This window comes from Ischnura elegans, chromosome X, assembly GCF_921293095.1.
Source record: "Ischnura elegans chromosome X, ioIscEleg1.1, whole genome shotgun sequence".
Classification (NCBI taxonomy): Eukaryota; Metazoa; Arthropoda; class Insecta; order Odonata; family Coenagrionidae; genus Ischnura; species Ischnura elegans.
Genome location: NC_060259.1, coordinates 25,826,954 through 25,847,097, shown reverse-complemented (window position 1 = coordinate 25,847,097; position 20,144 = coordinate 25,826,954). Strand labels below are relative to the sequence as shown.

The following is a 20,144-nucleotide window of genomic DNA, read 5'->3' as shown; positions in this document are numbered from 1 at the left end:
ACCTCCTGACTTATTGCGATTAAATAATTTAATTTCTCAGAAGAGAAATATGCACTCATAAGAGTATCTGCCCTCTTATATGTAGACACTCCCACTAGCACCCTTAAACACCATTTCCTAAGTACTTTTTCTCCAGTACAGACCAAATTTCCACAAATGATTTCCAATGAATCATATACTGAAAATAGGCAACAGTCTTCTCCTGTGGACACCTTGTACTGTAATGCTCAACTATTGACAGACTATCCAATATCAGTATGTTGCAGCTTTAACCATTCCTCTATCACATGTGCAGGGCAAAAGTTAACATTATTTTTGGCATATTTGAGAAGGATACCTAAAATTCCTTTAATTTAGTAAAATGTACAACCAAAATAAAAATATAAACTGTGCTTTGGGTTACCTTAAAATTAAGGACAGCCCTATCTTTCAGACATGTACGTCTAGAGTATTAATTTCCATTGATGAGAGGTTCCACTGCAAGTTATACCCATGAAAACACACATTTTCCTCATCAATCCAAGAGAAATTTCTAACACGCAGCAATCTGAATGAAGTTAAGACCAAATTTACAATGCCAAACCTTAGAGTTAACCTCAAGTAAGCAAGAATATTTGCTAAGTAAACATTAGCAATTACATTCATCTCTTGCTCAGCTATTGAACCCTAAGGTTGTTTTTCATGAATGAGGGTAAAACTCACCCCAGACTATGTCACAAGCACATGAATTACGTACATTCAGTTTTACCCTCACTCAGCAAATGTTTGCCATACCACAGAAGACCACACCACAGAAATTGCCCAAAAGGCTTATGGAAATATTAACACAATGGCTCAGCTAAAATTAGAGTTGACGGCCACCATTGAAATCTTCTATCAATCAGATTACTGATAAAACTTTGGATGACCAATTCTATCAGTGGAAGTTAATGAACAATGCTCCCTGATTCTCTCAAATGTGTCTCAAAAGTCAAATAACTGAAACATGGTTAAATTTATAATGATAATGCAGAATCACACAAAGTATGTTTTTGCTCTAAGCTTGGATAAAGAAAGCCACACCTGGCTCTTGCCAAACTAATGATGCAACACAATGGCAGAATTATAGGGATTGAAACTGAAAAGATCCCATAACAGAGTTCCTCATCACTAAAATCAACAATTTTCATAAAGAATTGTAAAGGTTTTACAACTATATCAAAATATTTAATTCTTATAAAGGGAATTAAGTCCACACTAAATGCATGTTGGATAAAGTCAAAAAAAAACAATTACAAGCTCTTAGAAAGGATTAGACTTAAGAGCCCCTATTATTTTAACTTGCAATGAATAAAAAAATAAAGAGTAATGAGCAGTTAGTCGGTTAACAAAATGATCCAAAATTAGGATAAAACTCCATGAGACTCTGTTTGCAATAACAGCTGCATAGTTACATCCCAAAATATTTACATCCCTGAGCATTCATTACATTTTTAATGGAGTCATTACAGAAAATTTGCACTAAAAATATGTGTATGTAAATTATTCAGCAAATCAAAGGGCATGAAATGAGTTATTTTGTACCACAATGTGCACAGATGTGAAGTAACATAAGCCAAGGATGAAATTTACCATGAAAAAAAAACACTTGGCTCAGCTAAGAACACAAATCTCCCGATTGAAACTGAGGTTTGCAACCAGCTACACAACCAAGTTATCATCTTCCCTTGCAAATTTTTAGATGGAGTTCTTGGAACATGGTGTTAAGCCCATGAGTTCATGGCCTTAACATTGTGAGTAAGGAGAAGCCATTATTACTAAGCCACAGTTGGAGGGAAAACCATTCTCTGTCACAATACAATGATGGGTATAAGTTGAGGCATCACAAAATTTTAAACTACTTGCTGATCACCATATTATGATTCCCAACCGGCAAAATCAACATTTAACCCTTATAGTGCCAGCAGACCGATCCATCTGAGGTGAGGTATGTGCGAGGAGTGCCAAGGGCCGATCTATCAGCCACCTTTTTTTACACTCAGGCCTTTTCTTTTTTGTGTTTCATGTAGCTTTGGTAACTATTTTTAGTATCTGTCATGTTTTAACATACATGTTAGTTTTGGGAGTTTGAGAATTTAAAAAATGGTTTCTGAAAATGCATTTTAGGCTTTCCATAAATTTTTAAGCGCAAACCTACAGATTCCCCAAAAAAAGCCCTGGGCATTCTTGAGCATACTGGGAAAAATAGGCTGGCACTAAAAGGGTTCAATCATAACTGCATGGATAAAAGCTAATATAATTTTTTGACACTCATTGGTACAAAATTTGTAGTCAGATAGCAACGAAATTGGATAGATATTTAACGTCCATTCTTTCTGAAAAAAATTGCACATTTAAGTTTTCATCATGAGTGAAGTTACAATGAATTACTACAATCTATCATGGAACAATTTCACAAAATCTAACTGCAAACAGTTTATAGGATATACTTTATAGCTTCACAACCATTGCCAAGAGAAAAAAAATCAATCTATTGATTCAACTCATTCCACCAAAATTTTAACAGATTGTTAACCCAAATTCTAAGGAAGGTTGAATCCAACACAAATTCACTAGTTGTTATTTTCCACATGTGATCTTTTCAATGACATTTCAACCAACCTGTATACTGTGTGCTCAACTGTTCAATCAAAATTTTAAAATAAAATAAAATTCTTACTCATACCTACTTAAAGACAGCCACTCAACAAATAATAATACACTGCATTCCGAGAAAAATGTCTTTAACATAATTCCACGACTTTGAGTTTGAACTGAACACAGCAAGCCCATTGGCATTCTAGGCACTGAGAGGAGCTTCATTCCTGTGTCCCTCATCAGCACTCCAAGTGTTCAAGTATAAGGACTTATAGGTGAATCAAGTGACTTCCAGTCAAACAAGAAAAAGCTCCAAAATAATTAGGTTCACACAGTAGCTTAATTACTGGGGGAGTGGGAATGAGGCAATTTTAATACGTGATTATTAAGAGATGTTTCCCTAAGCTCTGTGCCTCATGCATGCATTGGTAATCTCAGACGATGTAAAACTCCTATCTACTCGTATAGAATCTAGGTCCCTGTGACGTCACGTAGAGTAGCATCGCATGAGTGCCAATCTGGTCTTTTTCAAATGAGGTTAAAATTGACCATTAGCATTTGTCTACACTGGGATTGCTAAAACCAAATAATTTGTATGTTATGAATACACTAATGGTGGGTAAAGAATCACAATCAATGCCTTTTGTTTTCTTTGATGAAGGAAACTACCCTATTTCAATGTGAACAAAAGCATGATAGAGATCAGTCATTCTTAGGTTGAGTTATATACTTGAAAAAATCCTAAGCTCCCTAGTATTTCTCGCGCTCAATTTTTGGTCAAAAAGGTAGCACTTTTTTGCACATAAAATGACTTTGCCCAACTTTGAGCAGCTGCCATTCCCTTAGTTTTCATACCCATAACTTGGGGTTTTGGTATAAGGAAGCTAGATTTATTCCTAAGGGCTTGGAGGAAACAAATTTTTTATAGCACTGATATGAAATAAACTGTTATAAACAACGCAAACTTCTGCTAACTTCGAAACCTATGGCTCTCTTGAAAATATATTCTTACTGTTGAGTGCTGTATAATGTGCTAAATGCCATAATTTGCAGTACCTATTAGAGTAGAATATCAGTAGTATATTTACCATTGGTTGATATTTAATTATACTTAAAGCAATGGATATCAATTTTTCTTTGCTCAGCAAGGGAGACCAAACCAAAGCAATAGAAAATAGAAAGTTCCTCAGAGCCATGTAAAGATGCCACCATGTGCATTGTGAGGTACAGAAACATGGCAGCATATGAACTATGGACTGTTAGCTGTTGCCAAGTTGGCAGCAACCACGAGGTTCTTTCATCTTCCCTCTCCCATGACAAGCTGCAAATACTCGTAGAAAAAGCTGCATATAAATTGCAAATTCTATTGGCCATGATATTTGTATTCAATATAAATTTTTTAAGTGATTGCAAAGCTTTAATTCTACAGTACACAACAGAACCAATCCATTTTCCATTGCACCATTGGTTACAACGTTCGCAGAGGTTTGTGTTGTTTACAACAACTTTTGTAATTATATAAGTATAAATAATTTGTTTTCTACAAACAGTTTGGATTAGATCTATATTCATTGTATGAAAACTGCCAGTTATGGAAATGAAAACTGCAGGAATAGCAACTGCTCAAAGTTGGGCAACATGATTTTACGAACAAAAGAGGGGTACTTTGTTGAGAAAAAATTAAGTACAAAAAATACGACGGAGCAGATAATTTTTTCAAGTGCATGACTCAATGCAGTAACAGTCTCCCTTATGTTTTTAGTCACAGTGGTTTGACACATAGTTTATAGAACTCTACAAACTCGGTGCCTTGCTTTTTTCTACAGACAGTTTCCAATAGGCCTCTTCATATTTTATTCAAATCAGTAACTTAGGTACTGTAACAAATATTAAATATAATTTTAAATTTCCATGTTGATGTTTAAAATGAAAATGAGATATACGTTAATATTTATGGCAGCATTTCGTTTAAAAATGGTATAAGCTGCTCGAAAGACAAAAAGTCAATACTTAGTTTATATTCACTGAGAAAGGAACAAATATTGATTCCACAACCTGACTGAATAAACAATTGTATGACCTCGGTCCCTTACTGAACTGAATTTCTGAGTAAAATGGTTTGCCAATATTGGTGGATGACGTAAATAAGCCATAAGTCCTGGAGAGCTGTGGATTTAATGATGCATGAAAAGCTAGTCAGAGAATTTACTTATGGTATCCAATATTGCACAAGACTGGCATCACAAACATCCTTGGAGGCTGTTATTATAATGCTACCTATATGTATTTATCCACCAATAACCTCATTTCATTCCATCTCTTGTACAAAGAAAGGAATAGAAAGTACTCAAAGCATTTTCATCCCAAAGATTTCTGTTGCTCAGCAAAAGCTACTATCCGGAAAGTCTATCTTCAGGGGATGATAATTGGGCATAAATGCAAGTGCATAACCAGTTACTAATGTTTAAAACTTCACATACTGATTTTAATTATGTATTATAATTTTCTTACTTTATGGAAAAGAGTATTCTATAATGGGTGGAAAACGATAAATAGCAAATTACAAACTAATTGACCAAAATGACTTTTTCCATTGTCTTTGGAAAATTCCCTGATTGCTACCTCATAAGTGCACTTGGTAAATATTTGGCACAGTCGAAGTAACGATCTCTAAAAGGAATGAAAAGTGGGAAGACAGAAAATTTTTCAAACAAAAAGCATAGGCGCACAAATGAAATAAATTTGAAAATTGGTCAAAATGGAGAGGTGAATCCTCTAGTTATATATGTAGTTAAAGAGATAAAGAACAGCTTTCAGCCCGGATGAATCTTTAAAAAATGGAAATGCGGTACACTTAGTAGCATGTTTCCAAAATAATATTTCATATTATTGCTACACACAAAGGATGATATGTACCTTAGTACCACTTAAAATAATTAAGGATGCAATTCAACTAAACACTTATCCTATGGTTCAGTCTGCCGGGTGGTCCACCCAAGCTAATCCCAACCAAACTTAGGATAAAGTTACAGAAGGATTGGCTACAGAATTCAAATTTCAAGAAATTCCACAAATTTCCTTTGCATGGAAACAAAATCTGATTATATATATGTATAGGCAGAGTTAAAAGGTTGCAATAAATGCCCCATGTTTTTTTATGGTGAATGTAATTTTAATGATTAATGATTTTTTTTGGTAATGAAGCTACTTCTTACGCAGTAAATGTGATAAAAGAACTATACTAGCATTTCAATCTCCCAAACGTTATTTCTAACACATCATCAGTCTGCATGTGCATTTAATTTAATAGTAATACGTAATAGATCAAAGAAATAAATATCCTTCACGTTCACTCTTTCATCATCAATAAATTGACAAGACAAGACAGTAGATACTGGATTCTGGATGGATTGCCATGATAAAATTCCCAATGACCACGAATCCAACTACGGGCCTATAGCTTTTGAGGCCACTGCACAGGATAGTGAAAAGGTCTATGGCACCAGTACAGGGGAATTTTTCTCAAGGCATTTCATGTAAATTTCACCACTGTTCACACGGCTGGCTCAAAATGTTACACACAGATTCTAGAAGTTGAGGATGAAATGGTTAGAATGCCCCCAACCATACAATATCAACTTATGTTTTGGCTCTCGATACATAGTTAAAAATGACCCTCCCCAAGACTACGGGTAGACTAAAGCCATAAAAGTGTCAGCATAATTGACTCCACAGCAACAAAGATTGACGTAAATCTTCACCTCAATCTTCTATATGCAATCACATTCATCAATAACACCTCCTCCACAAGTAAATTAAAAACTGATGTATCACACATATTATTAATTGCACAGTCACAGCCAACATTTGAATGAAATCCTATGGATAGTATTACTTTAATTTTGACTTTACACCAAGGATGAAATTCACCATGAAAAAATCACTAGGCTTGGCCAAAATTGGAACTCGGATCTCGTGATTGCTGGTGCTGGATGTCACCAGCCACACCACCAAGCCAACTTCCTTCCAAGCAAATTTCAGACTGATTTTACTAAGCAAGGTGTTGACGTCTTAAGTCCGAATTGTGGCACAGGAGATGGAGCTTGTGCTTACTAAGCCACTGTCGGAGAGAAACCTCTGCCATTCAACGACTGATGCTTTCCAAAGTTCTGCATGTAACAAGAGACTTGGTACACAGTTACAATTACGGGTCGTAATTTCATGGCGAATTTCACCTTTGGTGTAAGTAGCTTCGAACCCATGCACATGACTGTGTACAGAGTCACTCCTGATAACAGGAAAATATTGATTTCTAAAAAACAAATTAATCATCAGCATACATAACAAAATAAAACATTTAAATGAATAAGCTATTAATTTAAATGATAGAAAATAAATTGAAAGGTCATGTGTGAAAATTTCAAACTATGCATCAGAAAATCAAAATTTTAAAGAGAAAACATAAAATAAGGTTATAGTCTGTAAATTCCATGATTTCAAGCGCACAGGTGGCCCATGGGAAGGTATGGACTAAAGATAATTCCCCTACCCTCCATTGACAAAAATAATCACATTAATGGCTATTTGAACCTGTATCTTGCTAAAAGAATGAATGATAATGGGTAAAATGACAATAATGAATTTTTTTCCATTAAAACTACTTGAGGTCATTCATACAAATGTCTCTTTTGTGACGTGAATTGAATGAAAATCATAATCACATCAACTATGAGTAAATGTCTGACAATTAGCATCACTCTAAAGTCATCATGCGTTCTACATAATGACATGAAAATATACGTGACATGAGAGGACTAAATAAGTATTCCTTCATGTCCTTGCTTCCCTAAAAATGAGGCCGGACCAACCTTTTATTCAACCCTACTAACACAACGATGGTATAGTTTGGTATAAAATTAGCCCATGCAAGTATTCATCAATTCTAAACTTATTTACCTTGTGAGTACTGGCTACATGCAATTCCAGAGTGTGCATTCCCTTTAAATTTTGTGGGGATTAAACTTATTCTCTGAAGGATTTGAGGCGAGTTTGAAAATACGTATCCTTTCAAGGACTCCATATTGCCTATATTCTTAACTATTTTTATGTGCACTAATTTATTTTGTAGTACACATGCTATAATAAAATGCTAACACATTCAAAGAGCCATTAATATAACAATTTCTCAACTCCTTACAGTACAACGTTTGAGACATGTTGGATATACTTGTAAGTGGGTGCAATCAAAGGCACTGGAGCCAAACAACAATAAATCAGATAAATGACATTCAACTATTTCCAAAGATGATCTCTTGCTAAACTTGTAAGCATATCACATTGACACTTTCCAATTATAAAGGAGAGATGCCTTAGCCTTAAACTCCATGCAGCATAGGAGTTCCCTCAGAAATTTGAAAGTAGATACACTTAAGCTCCCACTACTTACTTAAGGTGACACTTAATACAGGAGGCTACACATGATGGAATATTTATTCAATGATGTTTATTTCAACCCACAAAAAGCTAAGCCATGATACACTGCTGATTCATCTCAATAAGTTACAAATATAGGAACAGTATAACGGAGGCTAATAGGAAGTTGCTTTTTCATAATAATCAATTGTAATTGAGCATCATGCCAAATAAGTATGTATGTACTACCCATAGCCATATGCAACAAAATAAGGTTCATTGGGAACAGAATAAAAATTTGCCTTTACCGGAGTGACATAAGACAATCCACTAAGACAAAGTCCCCTCTTCCACCTACTCCATAGAGAGATAACTGGATGAAAATAGGTACATGGAAAGCTTCGGCATTGAAATAGAATTGGCTATCACTACAACAGATAAGATCCATTTTGCTAGAAATAAATTAAATCTTAGCAAACTGGATCTCACAGTTGGTTTGTGGAAATAAAGTTCCATAAATTGCGCTTCTCATTCAGCACAATATGATGTTGAACAGTATGAGAGGCATTCTCTATGAGTTGCTGCTATTTGGGGCAACAATTAGTGGTTTATATTTTATTCATGAAGAGGCTAGTAAGTTTGAATGCAGTACACTCTTACAGATGGTGAGTTGCCATAGCAATGAATTCCCCAGTAAGAACGAAGCATGTATAATGTTCTTAGAGTACAGAAAAAATAATTTCAAATGCAACATTATCCCATTGTTAAATATAAAGCATCAGCTTTGAACAAACCATCACCAAAGTTATGGAACACGTACCACACATTACATATGATTGTAAGTTCATAGCAACCAATATTTTAAGATGACATAATTTATGGTAAAGCTGATTCAAAAAATTGATGTCAAAAACACAGAAAATAAACACAGGGAATCAAGCCATTGTCTCGAGAAAGACAAAGACCTTTGGTTAATAAAGTTTTCAATTGAAAAAAAATTTGCCTTGCCAAAAAAAGGCTATCATACATACACATAGCATCAAATGATACAAAAAGTGGTCACAATGTGAAATTAATTGACTTTCCTTGAAACGGTTTTTGATTCATAATTTTGGACTGAGAGGCCATTATATATTTAATGAGAGAACACATTCTGATAATCTGTTATGCTGACCCTTGTTTGTATAACAATTTCAAGTAAGCCACAGCAACATTCCATTATAATATTTGAAATACCTAAACTTCATATACACAGCTAAATTTTCTATTAATCTTGTCTAGCTTGATGAAATCAATGAGAACTTCCACTTCTTGTACAGTCCCTTAGAAGCATCCAAAGCAAATAATTTTACACGTATGTTCTATAACTACTGGCAGATATACTTCACAATTAGGCAGTGGTTCATTGTAATCAAATTCACTAAAGCCTCTTCACCACAATATACCATTTTTACAATATAGTAGTATAACAAGCACTGATTAAATGGTTACAAAGAGGACATCAGAAATGCTATAAATATTTTTATCATAAGTAATCAACCAAGTCACCAACAATAGCAACAACCAATAGCTGGAATCATTTCCTCCACATAAAATACTGATGAAATACACTGAAATATCTCTCAAGTATTTCTTCATTACAATTAGACCTCTTGGAAGACTCTCAGAACTAAGAGGATGAATGGCACACAAGTTTGAAACATGAAATAGTGTAAATGATAAGATGTTTGGGTAATCCTGGAGTAAAACGTATAATTCACCTTCAATTATGATCCATTTCTCGTCGAATCAATACTTTTAAAACACCCATCTCAGATTAAAAGTTGTTTACTGAAGGGTAGAAGAGAGCATATGGTTAATCTGATATGACTTCAAAATGCAGTGGGGAAAATGAATTATTATTTGCAAATTATTTATCCCTGATATCAACTCCCAGGTGCAAAATTATATCTTAAATAGTATCATGTGGTATGGTTCCAAAAATTGCTGAGTACCCAAGTTCAATGTATTTACCACAAGAAAAAAGCACATGGACATGAAGTCAGTCAAGGGCTTTCCCCATCCATCGCCAAGGCTTGTATCACTACATCAACCAGCTGGGGATAAAAGTGGTCAGCCCATTGGCCTAGTTAGCCAAGCTCTCATGGCCCAATTCCCAATCCATGTTAATTTTCTGATGGCAATTAAGATGACCGTCCTTAAAACATGGCACTTTGCTCATTCACAAGGTATATCCAAAAATACTATTCAATCAATTTAAAATTCAACAACAGTTTTTCTAACAACAACAACAACAACTCGAACAGTAGAACATACAATGAAGATGACAACCAGCACAACAGATATTGCAATAGATGCACAACAACTACACCAATTTTAGATTAGGCAAATTCAAGACTATTAGAAGCATCATTATCAATCTAAAGAGAAGAATTTTGTTACATCCATTCCTGAACATTCAGGAATAGAGGTAACAAAACTCCTCTATGTACCCATAAAATACTAAGGATGGAATTCACAGAGAAAAAATATTTGACTTGATGAGGATGCTCACTTCTCATTCATGAAATGGTCGTTTTATGCTTTCTTACACAAGAGATCTGAAATAAAATTTTTATGAGTCCAATACTACTTACAATAGGTAACGAGGCATGGCACCGCTGTTGCATCTGCTTTATTCTCAGATCCCTCTCCATTGACTTTGTTTGCTCCTGCATGGACTTTAACTTCTCTCTTTCACAATTAAGCTCTCTTTCGAGAAGATTTTTCCGCTCCATCTGATGCACCAGGAGAGCTAATAAATAATAAATAACATCAAGTCAAAACTAAATCATCAAGTGCTGAAAACACATAATTATAACAAATTAGATGTTACATAAATAGAACTGTCCTAATGACCGCATATATTGATACACTAAAACATTCCAAATTAATGTTACTCTTTATGCAAGATTTTTCTCACTCCTGATAAGTAAAATGCAACAGGTTTATAGCCGTCAATTTTGTAATTATTTAAATCATTCGGCTAGGATTATTTATGACTAAAGCTTTCGCCTACTTAAACACACATTAGTTTTCATCATAACATTTGCACATTGATGAGATATCTTTGTCCCTTATAAATAATAAACAAATAAACATCCATCCCATCCCTTATATTATAGACATTAAGCTCTAGCTATAATTTTAGATTCCTGTCATGGTCGCCATTAACAAAGACAGTTAAACAAAAACGGCATGCAAAATATTATGTATGAACAGAATCAGAATGGTAAATAAAATGGTTTGACCTCAATCAATTACTTGATACCACAGGTCTCCTATGGGAAACCATTTGAACATTTTCAATATGACTTGAAAATTTAAATATAGCATGCATTCCTAAAAGTTTCAACAAAGCTCAACTCCATAATGGTGTCAAAAATAAACAGAGCAATAAATATTTTGGGAGGATATGAAGATATGATATTTACAAAGAGGATTACTGGAAATAACATTTTTCAACCCAACTCAGAAGGACCGCCCACAATGAGGTATCTCAAGGAGTGTTTAGTAGGCATCCCTTAGAATAAATTGAAAACTTAGCGCTTGATCCACAGACTAGAAACGGCAAAGCAGATGTTCCTGACGTTTATGCAACCACTAAATTCACAATAACCTGCAGCGTAGGCAACCACATTAACAAGGGGACAAACTTCAAGAACATAAGTTTCCACAAAAAAGTGGGAGGACTTTATAGAAATGGGAGGAGGGAGGGGGCAGATTTAAAAGACGTTTAAACGAAATCTTATACTTAAAGCATCTCTTAATATTTAGATGGAGTTCCATGAATTAGTTAAGATATTAAAATATTCACTAAAAATACTTCACCGCGTAGATTTCTGAACATGTTCACAGGTTAATAGATTGTTAAAATATTCTGATACGTGCCTTTTCCGACTTATGATACTCATTCTTGAATCTTTCATAACGTTTAACCAGGAAGAGCTATTGTCAATCCAAGAGCAATCGAATAGATCCATTGAGACTGTGACTTGGAAACTAGGAGACACGAATTACTATCTAAAAAGATGGCTGAGGGCCACGATAAGAAATACAATCTACTCTCCGAGATCATTACGCATCAAGGAACGTGTAACAAGCTATCCTCATTGCCACTAAACCTTTGCAAACGGCGTAAATGGTTAGCTAAACGCTAACAATGTGTCAAACAACGGATAGCAAACAATCGCTAAGGGAGTGAGCTACGGATAAACGCCAACGTAGGAAATGGTAACACCAAGAAAACTGACAATTTTTTGGACGGAAATAACGAAACGAAGCAATCAAATCCACACCTTTACAAATAACCGTCGGGTAATACACAAGGACGCTGTAGTCCAGCGGATTAAGGAAAAAACTGGAAGGCTCAATTCAAGATATAGGTTAATGAAAGTGGGAAATTTTACGAAACCTCAAGGTATTCCCAATAGCCTCATACACTTACAGACCATACACTACTGACAATGAAGAACTATCGTAGCAGTTTATAAAGGAAAGGCAAAGATTTTTAAAAATCCTTCCCCGGAGGAAAGCCTCCCAGAAAAAATTGCATTCCCCAACCACACCACGCATCAGCACTCAGGTCCAGAGTGGTCAAAAGGTAATTGAAGCCATACAATTGTAAAATCGCCGATCGAGTGGCGTAAATAACGGGGGGGGGGGGTTCCAGGCCCCCGAAATATAAAAGAACGCTTTGCATCACATAGGAAAACCAAGTATTGAAAAATCACGAATTTCAAAATATTTCTTTGAAAAATGAAGTTTTTTCGATTAAGGAGAGTGTTTAAATTGGTTTAAAATCCCCAACTTAGTACCCAGTTCTTCAAAAAATTTTCTCTCTGGTTTTGCCTCACCCCCCCCCTAAAAATTGCCGATCAATCCGAATACATAACACGATAATAAACACCCGTGACACAGTACAGGGATGCAGACGTCGGGTTCGGGGTCATTCAGCGAGTCATGCCTCCTTAAAGTATTCTACCAATTAAGGTAGGTTTCCATGGAGTACTTAAGAAGAATTCTGGGAGCCTCCCCTGCCTTCAAGAATTTCCCTATTCAGTTCACAATAAGGCCAACTCCCTTTCATTCTATCTAACAATCCTATTCTTTTCCTTCATCTCCCTCGCTTACCTAATATTCTACCCTCTAACACTGTTTTCAACATCCCCTTCCCACTAAGTACTCTCTCCATCCATACCTTCTGTCTCCTCCGAACCTCCGAATCAATTGAATCTAAAAGCTGCCTCTCCTCTCCCACCATATACAGCACTTCGTCGTTCCTCCTCCTCTCCGTCCACTTCTCCTTCTCCATTCTTCGCCATACCCACATCTCGAATGCCTCCAGTCTTCTCTCCTTCACGTTCCTTAGTGTCGTCGTTTCCGCAACGTAAGGCGCTACACTCCAGATCAGACTCTTCACCGACCTTTTATTTAAAATCTTACATAACGATCCTATCATAACCCCCTTCCTGTTCATGAACGCCTCCTTTGCTGATGCAATTCTCTTCCTGACGTCCTTACTACTGTGACCTTTTTCCTCTAACGTGGTGCCTAAATAGTTGAATTGCTCTACCTGCTCAAGTTTTTCCCCTCCTACCTTTATCTTTAGTCTCACATTCCTCGCTCGCAATGCTTTACAAAACCGCATAACCTTGGTCTTCTTCTGATTAATCCTCATCCCATACTCCTCGCAACGCTGGTTTAACGGATCCACCAGAACCTGAAGTCCCCTCGCTGACTGACTAATCAACGCCTGATCATCCGCGAACCTCACTGATTTTAACATCATTCCTCCCATCATTCCTCCAGTACTCCCAAACGTATAAATGATTACGAGTGTGATGCGCCCGCTCCCAGCGGGCTTCCCCCGCTCTTTTCAATGCAGGTCCACAGAGGGATAGGCGCGTTTCTAATTTTAAAATGTAGAAAAAAGGCAGGGTCTTATGTACAGATTTAATTGGAATGTTCATGTACAAATTGAGGCCAGAGGACCTCTTTAAACACAACATTGGAAGTAATTACACTATCCTCTGTTAAACGTACATGATGACTCATACTCACGTATCAACAGGAGACTTGAACGTGGAATCAGCCGCTTTTGATAAAAGTTATTTAAAGAATGCGAGATATTGTGGCAAATGAACAAATGTATCAGTTTGTGAGCCGTTAACGTCAGGAATATTTACCGTGTTTTTGTTCTTTTATTGTTTTTTTTATTATTTAAAAACCAATTTTAGGAAACAATAGCAATACTTAGGAAGTAAGATATGCCGTCGCATGTTCTCTGATACATTCCGTGCATTTTGGTACCTCATTTGTACAGTTTGGTTGCGTATAAGTTGAGAAAAAGGTATCTATACATTAGAAATAAAATAGAAGATTATTGAAAATAAAAATGCAGTTCAGAAAAGAGAAAAAATGACAAAAAATATATTCTTATCAAATAAAAACATGCTTATTTCTGTATAGCCATTTGTATTTGATTATATAAATGGAAAAACGTTACTCTTGAGTAAATTTTATGTTGAAATGTTTAAATGGCGTACTTGCATTAGATTGAAGTTTCTTGTTCACACAAACAAAGGAATACGTACAAAATGCAAAAACGTGTGCAAGATTTTCCATTTTATTGCACGGTTGCTCGTTGGGGGGAGTCAATCGGCCCACCGGTCCAGCATCAAACGCAACTCATCCCCACACGACCAAGTCATTCGCTCGTTCCCAATTAATTAGAACCGATCAACACGTAATCAATTCGAGCATAGTTTTACATCTATCAGCGCGGAGAAAACATTAACAGACTAAAAAATTGAGTTGCTTACGGTTATATCCGGTGGGGAGGATCCGCAGATCCTGGGACAAACGCCTGGTAAAGGATTTGAACATAGCAATTGGGAGTAAAGTTCATATTATTTGATTATTAAATTGAAGAAGTCATTCAAAAATCATATTGGAGATAAATCCAATAAATAAATAAAAAAATTACACGAGTACGCGGAAAAATAAGAGGAAAAATCAAAGGGAACACGACGGAAAAATAAGGATGTCTGAGGGTAGGTCGGGGGCGGGAGACGGCAGCTTCCGCCCCCAAAACTCTTTGAAGTGCTCCAAAGAAATGTGGGAGGCGGAGACGGAGTGACAGGAACTAAAGCTATGGCACGAAGACAAGAGCAAGATTTGCGGAGAGGCATTAGGCAGTCACTTTGCCACAGTAATCCGGTCGCCTTCATTGTAATTCTTCCACTGCAACGGAATATTCAAAAATGAATTTTGTACGCGATTTACACTAAAATTTGCCTCCAACAGACAACTGGTTTCGTCCAAAAAATGACAATATGAGGCCCTGTCAGCAGACATACCAGGCCCCGATGACGTCCGATAATTAATACGCGAATCGAACATAACACAACAGAGCATGCTGTTGGACTAAACTGGTCGTCTATTACAGGCATATTTTATGGGAATCGAATATATTTTCAACATCATCATCTCATACTTCTTCCAATCGTAACTTTTCTTAATGACATAATTTTGCAACCGTGCATCAAGCTAAGCAATATTTGCAAAGGGCCAAACAAAAAAGGCTAGCTTGGAGCGCTCCAAGAATCAGACGTTTTAGTAGAGGGGGGGGGTAGAAAATTCATATCTTTTCTAATGCAAAAGGGCCGTATTTTATGTCCCAATTAACGAATGAGTTTTGTCCGCCTGGAGATGAAGAAATGCTTTCCAAGAGAAATAATATGGAATAAGACGATACCATTCATATTTTTGCAGATCATCATTCTCGGTAATTAAAGGAACAGTTATGGAGCCGTTTCGAACGAGAAGTTGGTATTTCCAAACATCTTGTCCCACAACGCCATCCGCTGCGGCGTTTTTTTTTGCTACAAGTTTCAAAGGACTCGGTGATCCAATGCTGCAAAATGTATGAGTAGAGATCTTAATCTCCACGTAGATCAAAATTATCAGAAGACGAAAATTTGATTCGACAATACAATACCTCACGTACGCGCGGCGAAAGTTTGGCGAAATCTTACACTGAAATACAGAGGGGGAGGGTCGAGCAATGACTCTTTGCTTCACGGAACGCTTAATTGACCTCTAAATGTATTATTGCCTGCCACAGATTCCACTATTACGCGGCTTTTCTCCCAACCGCAACTTATTTACGTCAACATGGGAATTTTACACTGAAAGAGTTTTTTAGCTTTAGACCAATGTTTTGATAACGATGACTTTCCACCCTCACAATTACAGTAGAGCGTCGATTATCCGAAAGTCGGTCATCCGGAACGTCGCTAGACCGAAAGCCGAACGAAAGCTTAAGTCAAAATTCTGTGTACTGTATGTGTAATCCCTACTTTATGTGTTACCTACACATGATATTTTGTACTTTCGTGTGTTATTAAAAGGTATTGCGTGTTTCTAGAACAAAAGTGTTTTTTTGTGCCCCACCCATTCCCCTACCCAAAAAAAAGATCTAGACGTTGTTTCCAGTGGTGCACGATTATCCGAACACCCCATAAGCACCAATAGGGTGGTTTCCTTTTATTTTTTTTATTGCCTAAATCGAAAGATTATTACTCCTGGAGTACGTATTTTACACTTTTAGATTTTTTAATGAAGATATCTATTTTTCGCGATTAAATGAAAAGTGAAAATTTTCAAGCGCGCGAGAACACGACGGCTAAGTATGAATGCCGGGAAATCTCCGTGTGACGTCATTCTGGTTCCCGCTGCCGCAGTGAGGTGACCTTGAGGCGAGGCTTTGAGCGCTGATACGACGTAGGATGCTAGCAGGTAGCCGAGTACCCTGCTAGCTGGTAGCGCATGGATAAAATAAGGATTATTAATACCTTCAAACGAAGAAATCTTTCCGACCTTAGCCAGTTTTAATAGGTGATTATTAAGACATATTCCCTGAGCTCTGTGCCTCATGCATGCATTGGTACTCTCAGACGATAAAAAACTCCTATCTACTCGAATAGAAACTAGGTCCCTGTGACGTCACGTGGAGTGGCATCGCATGGCAGCCAATCTGGCCTTTTTCAAATGAAGTTAAAATTGACCATTGCCATTCGTTTGAACCGGTATTTCTAAAATCAAATAATTTGTATATTATGAATACACTAATGGTGGGTAACGAATCGCAATCAATGCCTTTCGTTTTCTTTGATGAAGGTAACTACCCTATTGTTTCGGATAATCGACTCTCTACAGTGAAATTGCTGTCCAAATTTTCAACAAAAAAGTCCCTAAAATTATCTCCACGATTAAATCCACGCTTTAATTTGGCTATCTAATTATTCGAAAAAAAACTTTTATTTTCGTTCAAAGAACAAAATCATGACCTAAGGAAACCAGAGTTTCATCATCGCGCTGCTCTCCGCTAACTATGGAGCTAATGATGTTATTGCTGTGTGGTGACGTGAATCCGTCATAAATACAGGCAAAAAAATAATTGACACCAATTTATCAAATTCCCCGATAGCCAACGCAAAAATCATTTCCCAAAACCTTTGCTCGTGAACACTGCTGGTGAATTCCAATAAGGATTCCAATGGTTTAAAACTCGATTTATCCCAATATCGATTTACGTCTAGGTATACTTACAATGATTTTTGACATGGTCGATCGCTCTTGGTGTCCGCAACTGATATCGATCCACATCAAATTCCAACCCCTTAAGAGGACTACTATTAAAGCTTGTTCATTAGGGGATTGGAAGGTTAGAGAAAAAAAACCGAATCTAACAGTGGCGTACATAGATTATCATTTTGAAGCCTACTGCATCATATTTACCCCTTAGAGGACTACTGTTAGCAGCTCAAAACTTAGTCAGGTCCCAATACAGAGCGTAATCTCAGCGACATAAGGCGATCACGTAAGTCAAAACACTTCACGAATATTCTTCAAATTCAGCTGGGCTATTTTGGCCCTTCAGGTTTGCCTCTCTCTGTTTTGCGCTTACCTAGCTAGCTAGTTCTGCTAGTAGCGCTTAGCAATAGCTTAAAATAAAGGATCGACAATAGTAGTGGGCCAAGATCAAGGTGAGGTTAGGTTAACTCGTTTAAAATAAGGACATCTCGAATTTTATACACACGTATGCACTGAGAATTATCATTGAAGACACTGCTGCAGTGGCCTCGCGCAAAATTCATTGAACTAATTCCGAAAACGGTACTTGATATTTCATTATTTTCTTAATTTGAATGGGGGCGACCCCCTTGCCCCCACACGCTCCTGACATCAAATATGTATGCTGCAGGGGTGACTGGTATCGCCGGGCCACTTGATAAGTTGAAAACCTAGCCAGAGATCACAAGCATGGATTCCAAAAATAATCCTTAAGCCGGCCAGCGAGGGGATCAAAGGTGGAGGTTTGGGATGTCACACTGATCTATTTGCACCTAGAGAGTGTCAGTGGGTCAGTGGGTAAGGGCATCAAAGGGAGAATGGTGAAGATTAATGCAAGATTGGTAGCAACCAATTCCAACACAAGCGGGAACAAGGGAACAACACGGCACTGCAGAAGCTTTTTTATTGCTTTTTTATTGGGGATTATGGTGTGGTCACAAATATTACAAAAGAGGATCCTCAAGTCGGCCTCTAAATCTGTCGTCACCCACCGTGCATTTAAATGGGTTTACAAAAGTCGCCACTCGCGTCGCTGGCGGGCAAAGTGATCCGAGTTTCACGGAGAAATACGACATAATTAGGGGCGTTAACCAAAATTTGTATTTCTGATGATGTGATCTATCAAATGCATAACTTTTCAATGCTATTCCTCGCAATTAAGCAAACATAATACCGCGAAATATTTTTAAAAACAAGGATCGCATTGCACTCATCACCGCACCGCGGATATTTTTGAAAACCGATTGAAATGCGACCGAAATGGCAACAGAAATCGGACTTCTATGGGATGGAATTGGGCCTCCTCTACGCAGTTCCCTTGGATGTAGTGGCTAGAGTGCTCACCCCGAGGTTCCCACCCCGAGGGCACGGGTTCAAATCCCGGCGGTGGTAGAGAGTTTTAAGAGACTACCCGATCCCCGCTTGAATGTTGTGTGGAGGACATTTCAAGCGCAACAATCCGTCCGTCGAATGGGACGTTAATCGTGTTCCCCTTGGAGCGTTTCGTTCGGAGCAGCCTAATGCCGACGCCGGGTTTCTCTCCACCCTATCTTTCAATCCCTTCCCTCATGGCGTAAATAACCTCAGCTGTTGGTCACCTTCTCCACATACCATACCATTATCTTCATTTTTATTTTTTGCAGCATAGTATTTTCACGAACGAAAAATAGCAATGAAAAATTATGATTACGATGGCTTACATAATCACGGATATAATTTGCGGTTAATAGCCATAATTATTACATATATTCCCGTTTAAATCGGATCGCTCTACCGTCAGCGACGCGAGTGGAGACTTTTGTCAGCCCATTTAAATGCGCGCGGATGACAGCACAACTCGCGGTCGACTGAAAAATCTTCCATGTATTATCCATCATTTAGTAAGGGGAATGCGTAGAGGAGGCCAAATTCCATCGCATTGAAGGCTGATTTCTGTTGCCACTTCGGTCGCATTTTAATCGGTTCTCAAAAATGTCCGCGGCGTGGTGGCGAGTGCAATGCGATCCGCTTTTTTTTCCAATATTTTGCAGCATGATGCACGGAATAGCATTGAAAAGTTTTTAATTTGATAGATCGCATCATCATGTATATAAATTGCGATTAACACCGCTATTTATACCTTATTTCCTCGAGAAACTCGGATCATTTTGTCCGTCAGCGACGCGAGTAGCGACTTTTGTAAACCCATTTGAATGCGCGGGGGGGGAGACAGCACATTTAGAGGCCGACTTGTGGATCCTCAGTTGTAATTTTCGCGAATCCTCCACTGTAGTATCCGAATGTGGGATATTCGCTCGATCCCCAACTAGATCGCTCACAAGAATAGGCCGGCGGTAATCGAACGTGGGCGTTTGGCGCGGAAGGCACGTGCGTAGCCCATTAACCATCTCGGACACGTAACGAAAGCGTCCTCCTCCTCTTCCCCGCTCAGATTCGCA

The 20,144-nt window shown here is 37.5% G+C and overlaps 1 protein-coding gene across 3 annotated transcripts in view; it reads right to left on the bottom strand.

Annotated features, from left to right (window-relative positions):
* LOC124171829 (TGF-beta-activated kinase 1 and MAP3K7-binding protein 2-like) overlaps positions 1 to 20,144 on the bottom strand; it is a 130,240-nt gene that overhangs the window by 29,210 nt on the left and 80,886 nt on the right. For all 3 annotated transcript variants that reach the window (XM_046551179.1, XM_046551178.1, XM_046551180.1), the window contains exon 4: positions 10,665 to 10,822. In XM_046551179.1, the coding sequence (XP_046407135.1) occupies positions 10,665 to 10,822 (158 nt within the window). The remainder of the gene's footprint in view (positions 1 to 10,664; positions 10,823 to 20,144) is intronic.